Consider the following 20,546-nt stretch of genomic DNA (forward strand, 5'->3'; position numbering starts at 1 on the left):
GTCCCTATCATCAATATCCCCTTTGTACAGGTAGATAAAGTGGGGCCCAGGGGCTCTAAGCCAGAAAAACCGGATCATTTAGTGTTACTCATCCATCACGCCAGTTGGCTAGGCGCTCCCAGAAGAGCTTGCAGTCTAAATGGAGGGGGACCGACTATGGATGCGGGAAGAGGGAAACAACATACAAGGGAAATGCTTGAGGTGAAGGCGGGCATGTGTGGGTGAACCTAGGAGTCCTGACTCCCAGGCCCCTGGTCCCACTACTCAAGAGCACCGGAAGCCACAGAACCCGGGTCCCATGGGATGACTTCAGGGATTAAATATAGAAAACCAAACAAATAGTGGGTCGGGGCTGCAGACCTTCCCGGTCTCTCTCTTTCTCTCTCTATGAGGGGAAGTTATCCAGTTGAAACTAGTGGGCTAATGACAGGTTTCAGAGTAACAGCGTGTTAGTCTGTATTCGCAAAAAGAAAAGGAGGACTTGTGGCACCTTAGAGACTAACCAATTTATTTGAGCATAAGCTTTGGTGAGCTACAGCTCACTTCAAGGGCTAATGCTGCTTTAGCAGGATCGGGCCCAGACTGGCTGAATTCTGGGTTGGGACGGGATCATGTTAAATCTGCCTTCCCCGGCGGGCGCAGCCGCTCGAAGTCGGTGCTAATTTTTAGGGGGGTTAGGGGGGATCCCTAAAAAAACGAGCCACAGCCCGGTCTGCGAGTGGGGGTCGGCTGCAGGCCACGGCTGGTCGGCTGCTGCCCGCGCCTCCCCGTGGAAAGGGTTAAGGCTGAGCCCTCCTCCTGCTTTACATGAGCTGACATCACAGCGGAGGAGCGGGGTTACGGATCCGGAGCCACGCCAGTGTGTGTCTGCGCGTTCCATTGTTACAGAGCAGAGACCAGAAGGGAGGGACCCGCTTTTCCCGTGCTGATGCTCCAAGGAGACTCCAGTTCTTTCCCCCAGTCGCAGCAAAATCTCGGTGCCAAAGAGTCGCCCCGGCCGCCGCCAGCCCGCTCGCTCCCGCTCTCGGTGCCCGGGAAGTGCCTCCCCCTTGCTCCTGGAGGAGAGAAGCAAAGACATGGAGCTTTGCAACTTGCACCAAGCTGGGACCATCTGATCGCAGCAACGTGGACTGGAAATTAACAAGCCCTTTCCCCTCTTTGCACAGCCCGGCCGGGCGGCGGGGGGAAGAGATCCAGCCTCCTGCGTGGTTGCCTTGGGATTTGTTCCCCGGTGAAGGGCTCCGACCTGCCCCCAGGGTCCGGAGGGGGAGGCGGAGAAGGGGAGCATGACTTGTCCTCCGCCTGGTTTCAGGGATCGGCGGTGCTAAGGGAGAGAGCTCTGCCCCTGCGGACGTGGTCGCCGGAGGACGAAGGAGAGCTCCCCGCTGGGGGGAAAAAAGCCGGGTCCGGGCTCCCTCTTGGAGCAATTTTTGTAACCCCAGAAGGGAGGCTGTCCGCGACAATCGGTGGATTTTTAAGGGGCCCCTGCACAGCCTGCCCCGCCAGATTTGCTTGGTGCGCCCGATATTTATTGCCCCTGCCTGGGTCGTGTTTGTATTTTCCTTTGCCATTTTTTTTTGGAAGGGGGGTGGGGTGCAAGCCCAAGCCAGCAGCTCGCCTGAACCCCCGCGTCGCGCCCGGTTCCTTTGAGTAAGAAACTCTGATGGCTCCGCACCGGCGGTCGAGTCGCCCTGGGTGCTGGTGGACTACTGGAGTTTGCTTGCTGGTGGCTTCCCTCTTACCAGGTGAGCGACTGGGATCGGCGGCTGCCCAGCCCTGCCCTCCCCAGGGCCCGGCTCCCTGGCTGCAAGGATGGGGCGGGGGGATTGGTGGGGCTGGGGGGCGAAGGGAAGTTGGAGGTGAATAAGGTGGGGGGGGGGGGTGGGGGGGTGAGAACCCGGCTTCTTTTCTGCCTAGCTTTGCAGCAGACGTGAAGGCATCTGGGGGGGGCTGGGGTCCCGAATGGGCGGGGGGGGGGGGGGGCTGGCAGAACGGGCCGAGATCGTCTTTGCCTGTAAACCAGCAACCGGATGATTAGTTTTGGCGGCAGCCAGGCTCCGGAGTCCCGGGCGCTGGGGCGGTTTGTGCGTGTTGGCGGTGGCAGCGTCGGGCGCTGCCAGGCTGCCCAGAAAAGGGCTGGGGGAGGCGCACAGATGTTTTGGGGTGCGCGTGTCCCGTCCCCCCCTTCCCCCAGCTGCACGGGTCACGGTGCCGATCCGCTCTCGGGGCCTGATTCGGATCCCGGTGCCCGCTGTGTCAAGCCAGAGCGACTCCGCTGAAGACTCGCCCTGCCGTGTACCCGCTGGTGCAAGTGGGAGGAGAACCGAGCCGTGGGCAGCCGTTTGCCAGGCGTGGCTCGGCTCTGCCCCCTTCTCCCCCGGCCTCGGCTGTAGGGCAATTCATAGGCTAACCCACTTTTCAAATTGCCCTGGCTGGGCTGGCTCTGTTTCTCCTGGCGCCTGCTGCAGCACCGAGCGGGTTAACGTAAATCCGGGGTCCTGCAAAGAAAACAAAAGGTGGCTGTCGGCTTAGCACTCAGATGTGGGGCCGAGGGGCAGGGACAGTCCGGGGGCATTGTGCTGGAAAATGCGTTTGGGAGGCGACTCCAACAGATTCCCCCTTTCAGGGCTTAACTCCTTCTGCCCAAGCCTGTGAGTGCAGGAACCAGCGCCCCACTGCCTGCCCTTTGGCAGGGGGACGGGCTGCAGAGGGAGGGAGCCTTACAGCTGGGCAGGCGGGAGGAGCCGGATCAGAGGTGGGCGTTTTAAAAGGGGGGAAAGGCAGAGGGCTGGATCAGCAGCTGGCTGCAAGTACCCCGGGACCTGTCGCCACTGGGGAGCATCAGGGATGGGCAAATCCGGAGACTGGCCGGCTCAAGGGATGTGGGAGAGGGTGAAGGCCTGGTGCTGAAAGTCAGGAGTCCAGAGAGGATCTGCCAAGGGCGGGGAGTCCAGGAGAAAGGGAAGCCAGAGCTGGATGTGTCCCTGCCTGGGAGGAAAAGGAGCTGGTTGTGCATTGCAGAGTAATAATGTGATGGGTGAAAACAGCCCTGGCCTCTTATACAGGTCACTTTCTCCAGCCAGGTGGATTGGCTGTTTTAAAAGCTGCTCTGAGCTGTGGCTTGCAGGAAACAAGCTCAAACTTTGCAGGAAATCATTTGCCATGGATGCCCTTGGAGATTTTCCATTCGGGGCATTGGCTAGGTCACGCTCCCCACACACAGCCAAGAGGTACTGGAGATGGAATGAGTCTGCAGGAGCAGAGGGATGAGTGGTTTGCTTTTGCAGCCACTGTGATTAATAATTTATCCCTCATATCACCACTGAAGCATAGGAATTGCCTTAGCAAAACACAGTTGCTCTGTCTATTCATTGCTTCAGTTCCTATCCTGCCACTCCTATGCTAGAAGAGATTAGTGCTCCATCTAATCGGTATCCTGCTTCCTGCTATACTTAAGGGTCCATTGGAAGTCCCATCTCTTGCCAGATCGCAATAGATCAGTGCTCTGTCTACTCTCCTATCCCTCCTCCAGCTCTCCTGGAGCTTACCAATGGCCCATCTTGTCTGGTAGCCTGGCTCTGATTTGCAGAGAAACGTACAGTCAACTCCGCAACGCTTTGGTGATATATTCCTTCCTGACCCCTGCTGGTGACCGCTTTGTGCCCTGAAGCATGGGTGGTTGATATTTTCAGCTCTGGTAGCGGGCAGGAGTCCCAGCCAGAGATCAGGGCTCAAGTGTGCTAGATGCTGTACAAAAACAGAACAAAAAGATGGTCCCTGAGCCCCAAAGAGCTTATGAATCTTACTAAACGGCTCACCTCAGCAACATCCGTTCACAGTGAGTTCTGCAAGGGAGTGAGATGTTACATTTAAAAGCTGGAAAGCGCGTGCACGTAGCTATCCATATATAGCCACTGAGACCCAGAGAGGCAGAGGTGTCAGGGAAAAGGCAGGGAGAGGTGGAGAACACAGAATGAAGCTCTTTTTCGCTCTGCTGGTCAAAAAAAAAAAAAAAAAAAAAAAAAATCCCCTACTTTGCTGAAGGGAATGGTATGGGACCCAGGAAGGATGCAATTAAATCAGGAGGCAATTTTAATCTTCTCCCTGCATTCCTCTGCTTCTGTCAGACCTTTAATGTTCATCTGTTCAATGCAGATTTTTTTTGTTCCTCTCCTGTGTGCGTTTCCCGCCCATTCCCTCTCTTCTTATAATGTTAGTTTTGTCTTATAAGGAGATAAAAGTTCCTTGCCATAAAAAGGTATATGAAGTCCCCTATAAAAATCTGTTTCACAAATTGTCTTTAATGCAATCTGCTCAGTCGCCCATAACGGATTCAATTCCGGGCTCCTGCAGTCTACCATGCAAATCTCCTTTCCTGTCCGTGTGGAGCCATTACCAGGTATCATATCAGGCTGCAGTGTAGAGCTTCAAAGATGTTAATGGGAATCGGCCAATTCAAAACCACAGGGAGCTGGACAAGAAAGACCCTAACCAGCTGATTTTCAGAGGCTGGGAACACTTGTGGTTAAATTTATGTTTAAGAAGTACTAATGCGCTATCTGTTTATCTGCCATGGAAATTGGTGCCGTTCGAGGCACAGCTGGTCTTGTGGTTGATATGGGTGACTTGGCGCCAGAAGATCTGGTTTCTATTCCCAGTACTGCTGCAGACTTCCTGTGGGAACGTGGGCAATTGCCTTCTCTTAAGTTGGGACAGTAATACTTCTTGAGTTCACGGTGGGGCCTATGTAGCTTGGTTTGTAAGGTGCTTTGAGATCCACAGATGGGAGGTGCTATAGACATGCTTGATGGCAATTTGCAATTTCAAAGTACTTTGATGATCACTGGCTAAGTCACACCCAAGTTATAGTGGCCTGGAGGCCCTAGGTCAGATGTGAGACTTCACTGCAATTCAAGGGGAAATTTCCTTTCCAAGGAGATTGCACAGCCTTCAGGAGAATCTGTCATCAGACCATTCACAATGCCCAAGCTGCATATCTTTGTTAGATGCCAAAGGGGACTGGTCCATAGTATGGTCGAAGAGCAGCAAGAATATCATGAAGCATCTGCTAAAAGGCTGACGTTTGCAAACATTGAATTCATTGGTTGGATCGGGTCAGATTTTTTTCTTCTGTGCACTCCTGCAGCATGACAACAATTGGATCAGACTACAGTATTTTGGGAAGTGAGTGTGTGTGTTTTGTGGCTGTTTTCTCATTAAATATTGCTAGTGCACTGGAACTTACCGACCGAGTTTTGGCCTGGAGTGAATTTATGGGCGTGTGTCAGCATGGGTTGGGTGTTCCAGCTGGAATTGGAGCCAACCCAGCTGACCTGAGTTCAACTTGCCCAGCTACTCTGCGGTTACTGCATGGTGGGAACCACTTTTGACGACTGGTTAGAGCAGGGGGGACCAGGGAGCAGGACTCCAGGGTTTTACTTCCAAACTCTGTCTCTGAGTCTGCGTGACTGTAGGGTGAGCCTCTTTGCTTTCTTTTGCCTCAGTTTCCCTGATCTGGATAATGGGGTTATAATATTCACCAGCCTCACAGGGGTATTAAAATTAATTGGAAACCATTGGCAAACACCATGGGGGCTGCAAAGCAGGATTAGGAAGAGAGGGGGATTACCAAGGGCATGACGGGATGCTCATCTCAGAACAATACAAGGGGCATCGCTAACTAGTGGTTAATAGTGTAAGTGGGCATTGGCAGGGTCCAGCAGCCTTTTTCCTCATGGCTGGCTCTCCCTCAGGCTTGATTGTTCCCACTGGCACCAGCCTAGTTTCCAGGGAAGCACTGGGTAGCTGAGAACGATCCTTTGGGCACCTCTCGCTCCTGAGTCGAGTCACAGCAGGAACTGGGCAAGCCAGCTCCAGTGACTTCCTTCCCACCCCAGATGAGCACGTGACACCTTCAGCGGGCTCCCTTTCACTCTCCTGTTGGAGTGAGTGCATAATCAATCAGATGGGCATGGTGTCTAAACCTCAATAGGACCTCAATAGAGAGATGAGATAAGGAGGGAGGAGGATGCTGGGGAGGAGCAGAAGCGACTGCCCCCTCCTCAGTAACATGTCCTTGCTGTAACCAAGGGAAATTCACTCATCTCTAAATGCACTGTGTCATTAACAGGCACAACTTCTGCAGGAGTGCGACCAGCAGCAGACAGGCCTGGGGGGAAGGGGCAGCTATATAGTGATGTGTGCAGAATGGAGCAGAGGGAGAGATGGCCCTCTGGGACACAGAGCAGTAGGAGGAAGGCTGTCCATGGAGCTTTGCAGAGATGAGTTTGCAAGTCCTCAGATGGACGCAGAAGGCCCCTTGACTTTCTTAAGCAAATGGCTGCCATGCACGCTTCCATCTTGCTAAGTTGTTGCCCTTCGGTCAGAGCAGCTCTTCTTTGATTGTGTTGGGCCAATGAAGATTTCCGGCGTTAGCTGCCCCTGCCGTGGCTGTCTCTCCTGCTGTCCTGTGGTGGGAGCCCCGGCATGGGCTTGTCCTGAGTCCCCGCCCTCCACTGGGAATTCCTTTGGCCCTGATCAGGAGAGGATGTTCGGGAGAGATTCCTTAAAGGGTGCCAACTCCCTGGGGTGATGATATTTGGGCCAGTGCGATGCTCAGATGAGCCAAAGCCGGGAATGAAAGCAGAAGAGGTGGCGGTGGCAATCCTGCAAATACCCGCCAATAGCTATCCCGGGCTCATATCCCAAAGTACTTTTAACCAGCCCCGCAGCGGGGACCCCGGGGGAGTGGGTGCACACCCAGACGAGTGTCTGTGCGGGTATGTGTGTATTTTCATGCTTGTGTGTATGCACATATGTCCGTCTGTGCAAGTGTGCGTACAGCCGTGTGTGGGTGTGTGCACTTGCATGCCCTGTGGGTGTGGGTGTGTTTGTACGGGGGGTGTGCACTGACATGTCCGTATGTCTTTCTGCACAGGCCAGTTGGGTTTGTTGGTATAAAGGGCACAGATGAAATACAGGGAGGGGCAGATGGTTCCTAATCAAACAATGCCGTGAGAACTGTTCTCTTATTCAAATGCGTCAGCTTAGCTCTAGCCAGCTTCCCGGCTCATTGGTGGGTTGGTGCCGGGAGCTAGAAGAGGCGGCGTGCAGTTTGCATCGTCTCCCCCTGTCCCCTCTTAATGTCAGCTGAGAAACAGGTTTTGCTTGGTCACAGAACCACAAATTCAGTCCCTGCTCTCCCAGGGTCTCTCCGGCTGCAGTGAAAGCTCTGTAGCCCAAATTACCTTTTCAAGTGAAACCCATCAAATTGATAACTATATCCCCCACTCCTCCTTGAGCTGCGTTTAAGCCCAGACCCCTCTCCTGATGTCCCGCTAAGATGCCCATTGACCTGTCCTGGCAAAGGTTTTAGTCTGGGTTAGGATGGGCCCTGTTCACTTTCACATTGCTGCTGGGATGAAGGGAACCCCTCAGCTCTGGAGCAGAAAAGAAACTCCAGCCTTAGGTACCGTAGAGGGAGCAGTGAGGCCCTTCAGTCAGCAGGTGAGAGTGCACAGGGGCTAATCAGACCTCCCTCTGGCCTTCCCCTGCCTCCCCAGTGGGTGAGTGACTCTTCCTGTGTTTTAAGGACCCGGCTTCCAACCCTCGCAGCCACTAAATGCGCGCTTGTCGCAGACACAAACTGCGTGTGAAGCCGGGAGCGGTGCTTCCACATGCCGAGCCCTGTGGGTACGTACCCTGGCACTGCCCATTTTACGTGCACCGGTCTGCATTATGGGCGCATGTGCCTGGATCTGGGGCTGCACTGCAGGGGACCGGGGGGTGGGGGGGTGGAGCGCTGCAGTTTAACCCCTATATTTTCTTCACAATTGCTTTTCTCTTCCTCTTCATCTCAGGGGCTGGGACAGCCCGTTGGCACAGACTGGTCCCAGAGGGGTTGCAGCAACTGCTCAGCTCTGCTTTTAAGCAGAGAGCAGTGAGTGACTCGGAGGGTAGGACAGGGGTGTCAACCATCTTTATCTTCTCCCCTCTTTCCCGATGCTCTGCCCTGGCACGGCTGAAGCTCCCTGCTCTCTCTGCACCAAGAGGCAGTGGGCTTTGGAACAGGGGCTCAGCCTCTGCTGTGAATGGGTTGCTTGACACCAGATGAGGATCTGGCTCACAGTTTCCTACCCTTCCAGATCCCACTGGGAGGGGAAATGTCTGTACCAGGGACACCTCTCCCTTACAAGACGTCCCTTCTGATGCTGGCGCTCAGTGAGGTATATATTCCCCTCCCTCCAGACAATATTTGGGGGGACACTTATTATCAGCTAGATCCAGGCAGAGTGCAGACAAGCCTTATCCCACCTCAAGTGCACCCCAATTCTACACTCCAGCAGGGCTTGAAATTCTACTCCTGGGCTCTCCAACTTCGGTCTACCACCCCGACCTATGGTGCCCTCTGAGATTCCATCCTCCCCTTCCTTCCACATGCTTGATGCTCCAGGACACAGCTTCAGCAAGGGGGCAGGGGCAATGGTCTTTCTACACCTTGTCCGCTAGGCTCTGCCTCGCTCTCCCGCTCTCCTCCAGACCCTCCCGTTGCTCCTACCCTACACCCTGTGGCTTAGAGTCAGTCCCAGTCTAGGTTGTTTTCAGTGGCTCTTTGAATTCTCGTCAGCCATACGGGTGGGTGGGAGAGATCTAGGGGAGGAGCAATCCACCTGGCAACATTGCCCGCTGAGATAAAGGACCTGGGTCATTTTAAGAAGTAATTCCTGCTCTTGCCATGCCCACGTAGCTTTCCTCCCTCTGATTGGGGCATACACTGCAGGGGAGTCTGCTGCAGCGCAGGAGAGGAAATGGCTGGTGACCCCACTCTGCTGTGCTGGGATGTTGCACAAGGAGCTTGAATCACATCATTGCTTTGAAGCAGCAGCGTGTGCCATATAAGCCACCTATCTAGGCAACAGAGGCAACAGTAAGCCTCTGTGTATTGAGGATTGGCTGCATCTCTTCCTCTTTCTCCACCCTTTCTTCCCAGCCCCTCTTTACCTGGGCTTAAGCATGTTATCACAGTTCTCTTTCCTGGCAAGCCAAACCTTTCTTTCTTTCTTTCTTTCTTTCTTTCTTTCTTTCTTTCTTTCTTTCTTTCTTTCTTTCTTTCTTTCTTTCTTTCTTTCTTCCCAGGAGCTCAGCCACTCACCCTCTCACCCATTTGTTAAACACAGGGAGTTGCTCCATGGAGATGGAACTTTTGGGTCCCCTCCCATGGTTGTTAGCTCAGGTGGATGTGGCTTTCTGTAGTTCAGTATGTCTGGTGCATATTTGACCCTCCGGGCCTAGGGAATCTATTGTTCCCCAGTGAGGGCTCCGTTGTCCTTTTCTTTTAGAGCAGGCTGATTGGAGACACATCCTGGAGTGACAGACAGGTCCAGGGATCCTGCGGGTTGTGGCTAGCGTCCAGCGTTTCTTCTCTGGTAACAGGCGACAGCGGTTCCAGATACAATGGGATGTCTGTTTTGGAGGCGAAGGGGCTGGAGCCGAGCGCCATGTGGCCACCCAAATGCATAAACAGCCTTGTTTTCTAATCGAGGCTGAAAACGCAGAGTGCAGATCTCAGCCGCTGAGGGGGGCAAAAGAGAATCTGTGGCTGTGTTGGGCAGATTCAGGCTGGGGCTCCGGTTACTGTCTCAACATTCTGTGTATCAGCTTTGAACCCCTCAGCTTTCCCCATAGGGGTGGGGCACTTCTTGAGTCTGGCTCGGCAGTATCTCTGGGTTCAACCTTAATATTCTTTGCAAAATCCACTGGTGAGACCCCATGTGGCTGGTGCTCTCTGGCCTAGATGCCGTTATGATGTGCCATCTATTCACATACCATCCATTACAAGTCGATGTGGCTCAGGGCATGAGATGCACTAGCCAGAACATCAGTCGGGGGACTCAATGCAGGGCTATAGGGTAAAAGAGACTAATTAGAGGCTGTGGGACTTACGGGTCTAAGCAGAGGCTGACTAGCCCAGGGTATCAGGCATAGAATGTAGGATCCCAGAGATAAGGCGCAGGTTATAGTAGACACATAGGTGAGGGACAAAGGACAGACCCGGGGGTGATGAGCCACAAGATAGGGAGCACTGGCCCGTCTCCGCAGGGCACGGAGAACAAAGGGATACAGGGTAGAGAGTAAAGAAAGGCTATAGAAGGGCACAAGGAATAGTAAGGGGCCAGCAAGCCCTGGGTACAGGGTAAGGGCATGGGGAATGTGGCTATAAGGTTCCGGGTACATAGCAGGGGGAAGAGGCTGGGCATTTTTAACCCTCTCCTCAGCTATTCTGTGAACAAACATAGGCTTCCCATCTCCAGAGCAGTAAGTCCAGCACCTTTCACCAGCACTGAGCTCCCTGCGAGATAAACAGTGTCAGTGAGGAAAGAAACAAGGGGAGGAATGGTCCTAGCTCTGTCCTTGAGCAACAAAAAACAAACCACCCGGCTGCTCCCAGGGCCTGGGACGGGTGAGTTATCGGCTCATTGCGGAGTCATAACTGACCACCAAACCCAAACCTACTGTGTACAAACAGCAACAACAGAGCCATCTCCTGCCCTGAAATTTCACTTCACCCTCCATCGGGGCTAGGCACTAAAGATCAGGTTGTTATTCAGGCACCCCAGAGTAAGAATGGCCCCAGGTCTCAGTAGGCTCTCAGGTAGACGCACAGGGTGGATTTTCTGATGTACAAGGGGTGCCAGCCACAGAGGAAGAGTAAGGAATGTATCACAGTCGTGCTTAGAGGCCCTAGCCAAGTTCAGTGCTAGGTGCTGTACGTACACAAAATGAAAAGGGCATCCCCACAGAGCGTATGGCCTAAGGATGCGTTCTCCATATCTCACTTCCCCAGTCTGTATGGCCTTATCCAGGAGAACAGGAGCTCAGCCATTTGACAGGTGAAGATGCTGGGTGGTGCAGCTGGTCTGGAAGAGGATTTAGTCCACTGGCCATTTAACTGCAATGGAAACAACCGAACAAGCTGTTCATTGTCAGGCCAGCGCCCTCTTCTCTGCAGCCACCACAGCAGGATGGGGGCAGGGGAGCTGGTTTGCAGGAGGCAGTGGATGAGATGGAGAAGCTAGGACTTGCCCGCTTGTGGTAAAGATCCCATGACACTTTGCATAGCAGCCTTGGCATACTTGCCAAATGCTAACTCATATCAACTACCACAATCTCTCCTGCAGTGTCCATGGGATACAAGATCCTTCATCACTTCCTCTCCCACAGTGTTTGGTAGCATTGCTGGGGGCTGTTAATCAGCAGATGTGCTCCACCCCAGAGCTGGATGAATTTGAGCTGTGGTTGGAATGATCTTCTCCCTGCCTCACGGGCTCTGTTAAAGTTGACTAATTCATGATTGTAAAGGGCTTGAGATCCTGGGGCAAAAGGCATTAAAGAAGGAGCAAAACCTTCGACAAATCCAAACCCCAGAGATCTCTGATGGTTAGTGACATGGCTCCCAAGGCAGGAGCAGGGTTCCATGTGGCATAGGGAAGAAAGCACATACTTCCCTATGGGAGCCATTCAAAAAGCCCCAGGCTTTACCCTTTGGGATATTGCTAGGGGAAAGGGAGTCTTTGTGGGTGTCTGAGAAAGACAGTGCACAGACATATCAGCATGCATGTTTCTAAATACCACTTTTGTCTCCCTGTTTGCACATGTGCAGACATGTCTGGGCCTGCTGCAGGTATCATAGAATCATAGAATACCAGGGTTGGAAGGGACCTCAGGAGGTCATCTAGTCCGACCCCCTGCTCAAAGCAGGACCAATCCCCAATTTTTGCCCCAGATCCCAAATGGCCCCCTCAAGGATTGAACTCACAACCCTGGGTTTAGCAGGCCAATGCTCAAACCACTTGTTCAGGCATGTACACCCATGTTTCCCATGTGCTTGGCTCTGACTTCTTGCATGCATCTGTGCTGGTCCCCATAATTGCGTGCATCTCCGTGTTTGCGTGGGTGCACTGCTGCTCATCTCTGCAGCCACTGCTGTTCACATATGTCTATCTGCATATGCGAAGCCTAAGGTTTTGCTCATCTCCATGGTCATCACGCCTTTGCTATGTGCTATTAGAGCTTGTGACATCTGCAGCAGCCCTCTTCCCTCCCACGCCAGCTGCCATGCTCCAGCTGCAGGCAGGGACGTAACAAAACCATGGCCTTTCGGACAGAGGCAATGTAGTCTTTTTAGCAAGCACTGACTAAGGCAGCTTCTGAGCATCTTCTGCTTACTGAGAACGGGAGAGAGAGAGAGAGGGAGACTGCAAAATCCCTGAGTGTGAATTTCCTAGTGATGATTTTACTGTCCACTGGTAATTAAGCAGAGCTTGCCCAACATGTGTAACTCGCACTTGACTCCAGAGATGTGAATTAAAGGCACAGGGAAGGCTTATCAGCATCTCCTTCCGGAGGGAGGGATCACAGACACTCTGATTGTTAGAGACGTATTGTTTGGGGGGTTGATCGGTGCTGCAATGTCTGACAAGTTCCTTCGATTCACAGTGAATGAGACACCGCAGTGGTGAGCACGGGAGGGAGGCAAAGGGATCACACATCGTCCCACTTGCAAAGGGGGTGGGTGTGGGGGTGTGTGGTTCATGGTTCATGAGGCTGGAGGGGAAATTGAAATGGGACCAAGGTCAGGAGGAGAAAAATCTTTGGGATCTCTGGGGAGAACAGTGCTCTGGTTATGTCTGGCTTATCTCTCTCATGATGGGTTGCACATTATACTTGGGAGAAGCCTCTAGAAGTCCTTGGCCTGTCTGGTGAGACAGCCAATCAGGGTGCTGAGCCTGGTGCTACATGTATGCTCCTCTGTCTGCTGGGAGCTGGGCTGAGACCCACCTCTTCATTATACTCAGTGTGGTCTAGTGAATAGAGCTCCCAACTAGCAGCTCCGAGACCTGGCTTCCATTCTTGGCTCTACCGCTGATTGTGGGCAACTTAATTCTGCTCTGTTTTGCCTCCCACCTTTGTCTGTCTTGCCTATTTTGATTGTAAGCCTCTCAGGGCAGAGACTGTCACGCACTACGGGTATGTACAGCACCTAGCGCAATGGGCCTCAGTTTCATTTGGGCGTTCAGTGCATAGAACTACTAAAAACAATGGTAATATGTAGGCTAGCCACCCACAGTCAGATGTTAACAACTTGCATTTGCTACTGACCCAGACTGGAGTTGAATCAGCGATCTCAGTGAAAGTTCCCTAAACCTGGCCTGACAAGGTCCCCATTTTCTCACTCCATTCCAGACGGAGGCTGGTAGGAGTGGATTTCATGAGTATAACATTTCCAGACATCTAACTGTAGAAGCTGAAATATCTTTCTTTCTTTCTTTCTTTCTTTCTTTCTTTCTCACTCAGCACAGCAGGAATGTACGATTTTTAAATACAATTTTTGCCTGTGGTATAAATACTGAAATGTGCTTTTCCTTCCCTTCTTTCCTGGAGTTTAAAAATATGGCTAGCCCAGGGAGGTGCATCTTTCAGTGCAATTTATAATAGTTGCTTTCAAGTGATGTGGAAAATAAGCTTCCCTCTGCACCCTCCAGCCTGGCACCATCCACGGATTTATTCCCTTTATTTGTGGGAGCCTAGGAATAATTAGAAGCTGCATCTTGGCCTAAGCAGTCCAATTATTTAAGCTTTGTTTATGGCCAGTCTCCGGAGAGCTGAGTGGTCCAGGGCTGCTGATCCTTCACTTGTCTTGGAAACTCAGGCCTGCGTAACTGCCATTTGGTAACAATTAGCAAATCCTGGGCTCTGTGTCTATCACCTGCCAGGTATCACCCAACCAACGTAAATTGGCTGAGCCTCCTGGAGCCAGTGTTTCAGGACAGGAGATGGAAAAGAACAGGCTGCTGCTTGTGGGCAGGGAGGAAGGAGAATGCTGGAAAGGAGCTCATTAGTCAGCTTAGTGGGGAGCTCGCTGGGGTCATTTACTCTGTGTTTGTACAGCACCTAGCACAATGGGGCTCTGACCTAATTGAGGCTTGTAGGTGCTATTGTGACATTAATAGTAATAGCGCCATGCATGGGGAAAGCAGCTTCAATGCAGACATGCTCAGAGCTCAGCCTCCTCCCTGACCCGCTGCAGCCCCTGCTCTTCAAGTCCTTGCCTTCCCCAGCCCCAGCACTGTCACTGCACCCCAGCTCCACTCTGCAGCATCATTCGCTGGGCCAGCCCTGGGATCCCACCCAGCTTTGTTGCTATAACTCAGTGCCGCTCTTTGGAATGTCCTACTGTTCCCAGGGAGGGCAACGTGCCGCTCTGCCAGTGTACAATACTTGATTCCTACCTGCAGCTCACCCTGCTATCGAACTCTGGACTCCTGCACAGCTCTGCCACTGATCCTCAAGCCTGACCCACGCTCCTCCCTGCCATGCCAGTCCTAGATTCCTCCGTGACCAACTCTGTTGATGCTCGTCAAGCCTGACCCACAGGCCGCCCCTGCTACGCCAGTCCTAGATTATCCATGCCCAGCTCTGATGGTGCTCGTCAGTTCTGATCACATTCTCAACTACAGTTCCAGTCCTGGGCATACACACCCCGAAGCTCTGTCAATGCACCTCAGTCCTGACTTGCATCCCGCCCCGTAATGCCAATCTTCAGGACCTTTCCTGAGCAGAGACCATAGCTGTGCCTGGCGGCGGCACAATCTTGTGATATGGGCAATGTTCTACTGGCACAAAGTTAAGACCAACAAACTCATTTCACTTGTGAGATGGAGCCTGGGGCTTTGGAGGTGAAAGGCTGGTAAAGCTACATTCCCTGGCCCCATAAGGGAAAAAAAAGGAAGGCAAAATCAAATGCACAACTACAAAATGAGGAATAACTGGGTAGGTGGGAGCACTGCTGAAAAGGAGCTGGAGGTTTGCAAGACGTGGGAGGTAATTGTCCCGCTCTGCTTGGCACTGGTGAGATCTCACCTGGAGTACTGTGTCCAATTCCAGGTGCTGCACTGGAGGAAAGATGTGGACAATTTGGAGAGAGTGCAGAGGAGAGCAACAAAAATGGTAAAAGGTTTAGAGAACCTGACTTACGAGGAAAGGTTAAAAAAACTGGGTGTGTTTGGAAAGAAGACAGAGCGGGGATCTGAGAACAGTCTATAAATATGTGAAGGGCTGCTAGAAAGACAATGCTGATCAATTCTTCTCCATCTCCACTGAAGGTAGGACAAGAAGTAATGGGCTTAATTGGCAGCAAGGGAGATTTAGGTTAGATATTCGGGAACTGTTGTGCTCTGCAATGGGCTTCGAAGGGATGCCATGGAACCCTGTCCTTGGAGGTTTTTAAGAACAGGTTGGACACACACCTGTCGGGGATGGTCTATGTTTACTTGGTCCTGCCTCAGTGCCAGAGGCTGGACTTGGTGACCTCTCAAGGTCCCTTCCAGCCCGACATTTGTGTGATTCTGTGATAAGGAAGGATCCATGCGCTCTGGAAACCGCACAGTTGCCATAGCCTCCGTTCCCGTCACGCTCCATGGTAAAGAGAGAGCAAGAGAGATTTGATTACATTATGACAAGCAACAGAGAGTTGGAGTGAGAGCTGCAGTCTGCCTGTTGTAATACCAATTAGCAGGGGCAGTGCAACCATAGCCTGACAGCTGCATTGATCCCATTTTTATATGGGAGATCCAATAATACCATACCCAGAGCTCCCTGGAGCGTGGGGCTGAGAACGCGGACAGTTGAGGAGCTGGAGAGCGGAAGAAGAGCTTGTTTATATCTGCAACCCACAGAGGGGGATGCTGCCCTCATGTATGTAGAAGTCACCCTCCCGGTTCAGTTCCCGACCAGGGCATCCTGGTTGAGTTCCGTCCAAACGCCACCCCTGAACTTCGGTGGCATTTGGATCCAGGTCAGAGTTTGTGGCTCAGACCCATCTCCAGCTGTTACTGTAGACAGCCTTTTTGGTGGCTTATGTAAACCTAGTGTGTCAGGCCGCATTTCGTTTTCCAGTCAGTCTGCGTACAGGGCCCAAACCACAATTGCGTCCCGTGTTCAGGGCCCAGAGGCCAAGGACAAAAGGGACCATGACGGGGAGAGCTTCCCCTCACACTTGGTGGCAGCCCCCCAGTGGAGGTGTGCAGGCAAGGGACTCTATTGGGAGGTTGTTTGCACAGATGCTGTCTCAGCCGTACCCGCTCAGTGGCTAAGGAGAGGACTCCAATTTGTAGTTTGCTGTGCTATCGATCTGGGCCCTTTCCCCAGCACTAAATCCACTCTGGAAGTATGAAGCTAAATGCCTTATTTTTAAGTATATTTTTCGTGCTTTTGACATCCAGCTGCTGCCCTCCCTGCAAAATGATTGCCTGGCATCCTAAGCGCTCAATATATTTGCAGCGCCTTCTGCTCCACACCAGCTGGCATCATGCTTGAATCAACTTCTATTCAGAGTGGAAAGCTAGCCTTGTGGTTAAAGCAGTGCCTTCGGACACAGGAGATTTGGGTTTGATCCCTGCTCTACTTGACTCCCTGTGTGAAATTGGACAAATTACTTACTCTGTCTATGCCTCCCATCTGGGAATGGGTTGCTGATAAGAATCCTCCCTCTTCTTGTTATAAGCTTGTTGGGGCAGGAACTCTTGCAATGAGTTTGTATGGCACCTAGCACAAGAGGACCTTGATCTCAGTGGGTGCTAATATAATACAAATGGGAGGAAATTTGCAAAGCACAGAGACAAGTGTCTCCTTTTGGTACCACAAATAAGCTGCCAAAATAGTTTCTCTTTTGAGACCAGCAAAGATCAGCCAGCTCACTGCAGAGGGAATTCCCAGTTTAGTGCAGGAAGCTGTTTAGTGCAGGTACATTTGCAAATATTCTCAAACAGAGCAAATATTTCTTTCTGGTCTAACTCTGTTGTCTTTGCTGGGGTTATGCCAGGGATGAACTTGGTCCATTATATTTCTCCTTTGTTTCATTGCAAAGGGTCTGTTGATTTTACACTCAGTTGCTTTGCCGCCAGCTCATTTGTGGTTTAAAATAAATATTTGATGGGAATTTTTAGGGCTGGCGAAAAGTACCAGCCGTTTAGCCAAGGAACAGACAGCAGCAGGGCCAGCTTCTGCTGCCCACTGACCCTCAACTGGAGAAACCACTTGTAGGGTTGAAGAGGGAGGTCATGTCCCAAGCCCCACTCAGTCCTGGTTCTCTCTGTTGAGAATACCAAGGCAGGAAGGATGGCCTTAGTGGTTAGGTTGCTAGCTGGAGACCTCTGCCACAGACTTCCTGTCAGACCTTGGGCAAGTCACTTAGCCTTTCCCAGCCTCAGTTGCCCATCTGTAAAATGGGGATAATAGCCCTGCCTGACCTCCCAGGAGGGTTCTGAGGGTAAATACATCAAATCTCGTGCGGTGCCCAGCTGGTAATGGGGGCCAGCTCGTTACATAAGGGGAGCAAGTAGCACTGTCAGCGCTTGTCTGAGAACCGTTATGTTCAATGCATATGCAGGCGCTTAGCTGGTAACAACTGTGGTCTCTGCTGTTGTAGGCTGGAATTGAGCTCACAGCCTGGTGGTGGGAGGAAGGGCTTGATATCCCATTGCCAGTGTAGAGTTCCCGGGTCTTTGCAGCCTTCCAGGAGAAGGGAGGATATGCAGAAGCTGTGCTTTGCAAAGCTGGGGTTGGAGCTATTTGCTTTCTGCCAGAGGGAGTCGCAAATTATTGTCGGGATGCACGGAAAGGAGATTTGTGTCCTAGCTCCCTGGGAAGCTGGTATTAATACGCTGAGGCTCAGTATTGGAGTAAAGAAGATGCAGCTTTATTGAATGCATCCTGCCTGGCTGGAGGTCTTCACAGAACTGCCTGCGCTCCTTAAATGTCCTGCCTGAGCTTGCTGGGTGTCTCCTGGGAAATCTGGGATGGGATTGTTCAGGAGCTGACTCCAAGCTGGTTCTTGTGAAACCCTGGTGTGGAGTAGGAGTGGAGGAGATTTAAGGCGCATTAAGAAAGGGACTTTTTTGAAGGGCCGTTTCCTTTGCGAACTGGTTTCACAGCATATTAGCCCCTGTCCTGGCCTTGCTGAGCTGTTCAGACCTTGCATTCTCCTCTCGTTTCAGCCTTCCGTGGGATTAATAAAGACCTGCAGGAGAGTTTCTTATCTTCCAGCTGAATTATGTTTGCAATACAGGGAGCAGAGGCAGCTTTGATCTGGGAGGAGCGATGGAGGGGACAGTTAGCACAGACATGAAAGGAAAAGAGGAACATGAATGGGATAATGAAGGAAGGAGGGAGGGGTTGGGTCAAACTGGGTTAATTTTCTGCATGGGAAGTCTGCACTGCTGCTGTCCAGGCTGTTCCTGTGGTTGGAGGGCGTCAGTCTCCAGGGCCGGTCCCTTTCCCCAAGAAGGGAAATTTGCACTGGGGTCACTCCATTGGTGAGTTATGGGGGAAAAGACGCTCGTGCCAGCCTGGCTGTGATCTAGCGCAGTGCGTCTACGTTTGGAGCTTGCCCTACGTCCGTGCAAATTTCCCTCATCTAGACAAAGCCCAGGGGATGCTAGGATGTAACTTTATCTTCACAGGGAGCCAGAAGTAGAGTCAACGTTCATTAGCCGGGACGGTCTTGTGGTTAAGGCACTGCAGTGGGACGCAGGAACTCAGCTCTGCTACAAACCCATGCATACCTTCTGGCCAGATGCACCAGAGGAGTTAGGCTCCAAATGTCGATTGGTTTGAATAAACATTCGGAGCATTCAGCCCATCATCTCTCTGTCTCTCAGCTCCCCATGTGTAAAATGGCAGAGGCCTTTCCCCACCAGCGGAGGGGTGGTGAAGGCTACGGATTGGGACTCTGGAAGTCTGCTAACAACCTTGTGTTGCTTCGCCATGTGCCAGTGAGGTGTGACAAGTGTGAACCTGCATCATTATGCGAGAGCTTTCCTATTGGTATTGATCTAAGTAGGATCAGGCCCTGTACAAACACTTCCTAAAACAGCTGAGCATAGAGAGAGGCTGGAGAAGTTCAATCCTGCGTAGGTGAGGGAGGTGCAGGCATGGGGAGAGGGCAGTAGGGGAGGTGAGCAGGAGCAGCCCCATCTGGCAAGGGTTTGAATTGGGTTAGATCCGTTTTCCATGGCTCCCCTATTAAGCAGCTGCTCTGGTCGAGGAGGATGCAAGTTGTTAGTTGCTGCAGCCTGAGAGCATCTTGCTTCGTTGCTCTCCTGGCTTCCAGCAGCACGGAGGGAGTTTGGCGAAGCCTGCCTGAGCTGCCTGCAGCAACCTGGGTCAGGGCGGTGGACGGGAGCAAGCGGAGGAAGGACACATCTGAGCCTGAATCCGACAGGAGGCAGCAGGCCTGTTCTGGACGGATCCTCGCCGGCAGGCTCCAAGGTCAGAGTCTCCCATTCACACAGGGGATGAAATGAATGAACTGTTCACTCCTCAGCCTCCACGCGCCCAGGTGCTGATAACAGAGCTGTCAGAGACCCCGACTGGAAGCCGAGCATAGTGGAAAATGACATGAGACAACCTCCTCCTAGCAAACAAATGAGGGGAGAGGGGGAGGCGGAACTGCTAATAATAACCCATAATCAAAAGCCAGAGGTGGCAATTCTTGGAAGGCTCCTCCTGGACTCCCATGGGGCAAACAGCCCCTGTGGCAAGTGTCATTCATTGTACAGCTCCTGGTTTGCTCCTCCTGAACATGAAGGTCGTTGGCTCCAAGCTGGCTTTCAAATCCCCCTTGACGGGAGCCTGCAGGGAAGAGACGCCGGGACCTGCTTTTGCTGTTCACATGGGGTGTGAAATGGTCCCTTGAGGGCATAATATTTGTGTTCACTGGGCCAGAGATGAGGGAGCAGCTCCAGCGGAGGCTAAAGATGAGAAGATGGAGATGGGTCAAGTCCCATTAGCTCCCAGTCCCCATTCTCGCCGTTGGGCCCTATGGCATCCTGTGCAGTGCTTGCTCCCGATGAGGGTTAAATGCTCCCAGGACTTTGCAAGTGCAGCTGTGTGCTTGGTGCAGAGGAGGAGACTGGCTGTAGAGACTGGCTGCACTCTGGAGATGAGCTGGATGCTGTTGGATGGTGATGATGCAAGAGCCGCTCCAGGGTATGGCTACACTGCTATCAGGAGGTGCGTGTGCAGATATATCTGAGCTAGCTTTGAATTAACTAGATCAAGGCTAGCTTGAGTGACCTCAGCAGCGGAGCAGCAGCTGGATCAAAGCTACCTTGGTACATCTGTACATGCTGCAGCCACGCTTCCTGACTGCAGTGTAGACGTGCCCCTGGAGTTGGCTCTGGAAAGAGATTGTTGCCCCAGTTGTTTTGGAGAAAATGGATCTGCATGTCCAAGGGATCCCCATTGTCCAGGGTTTGAAATTAAGGTGGATAATGAAAAATGAGCATTTTTTTTCTTTCTTTCCTGAAACAATGGCTTTGTGAGGCTCTATAATCAGGGTTGATCGTTTGCATTTATAGTATGGTGCTTTGCATTGCACAGGAGCCTGGGAGGCTTTATCAACTTTAGGAAACTGATTACGTGCTGTAAATATACATGAGCACCACTTTCGTCCACCCCTGAAATGCAGCCATTTCTGGAATGTAACA

At 52.2% G+C, this 20,546-nt stretch overlaps 1 protein-coding gene across 1 annotated transcript in view; it reads left to right on the top strand.

Annotated features, from left to right (window-relative positions):
• Window positions 1–1,663: 1,663 nt before the first annotated feature.
• Window positions 1,664–20,546, top strand: part of NECTIN1 (nectin cell adhesion molecule 1) — a 149,166-nt gene continuing 130,283 nt past the window's right edge. The window contains exon 1 of the mRNA XM_077839944.1: window positions 1,664–1,745. Coding sequence (XP_077696070.1) covers window positions 1,664–1,745 — 82 coding nt within the window. The remainder of the gene's footprint in view (window positions 1,746–20,546) is intronic.

This window comes from Eretmochelys imbricata, chromosome 22 (genome assembly GCF_965152235.1).
Source record: "Eretmochelys imbricata isolate rEreImb1 chromosome 22, rEreImb1.hap1, whole genome shotgun sequence".
NCBI lineage: Eukaryota > Metazoa > Chordata > Testudines > Cheloniidae > Eretmochelys > Eretmochelys imbricata.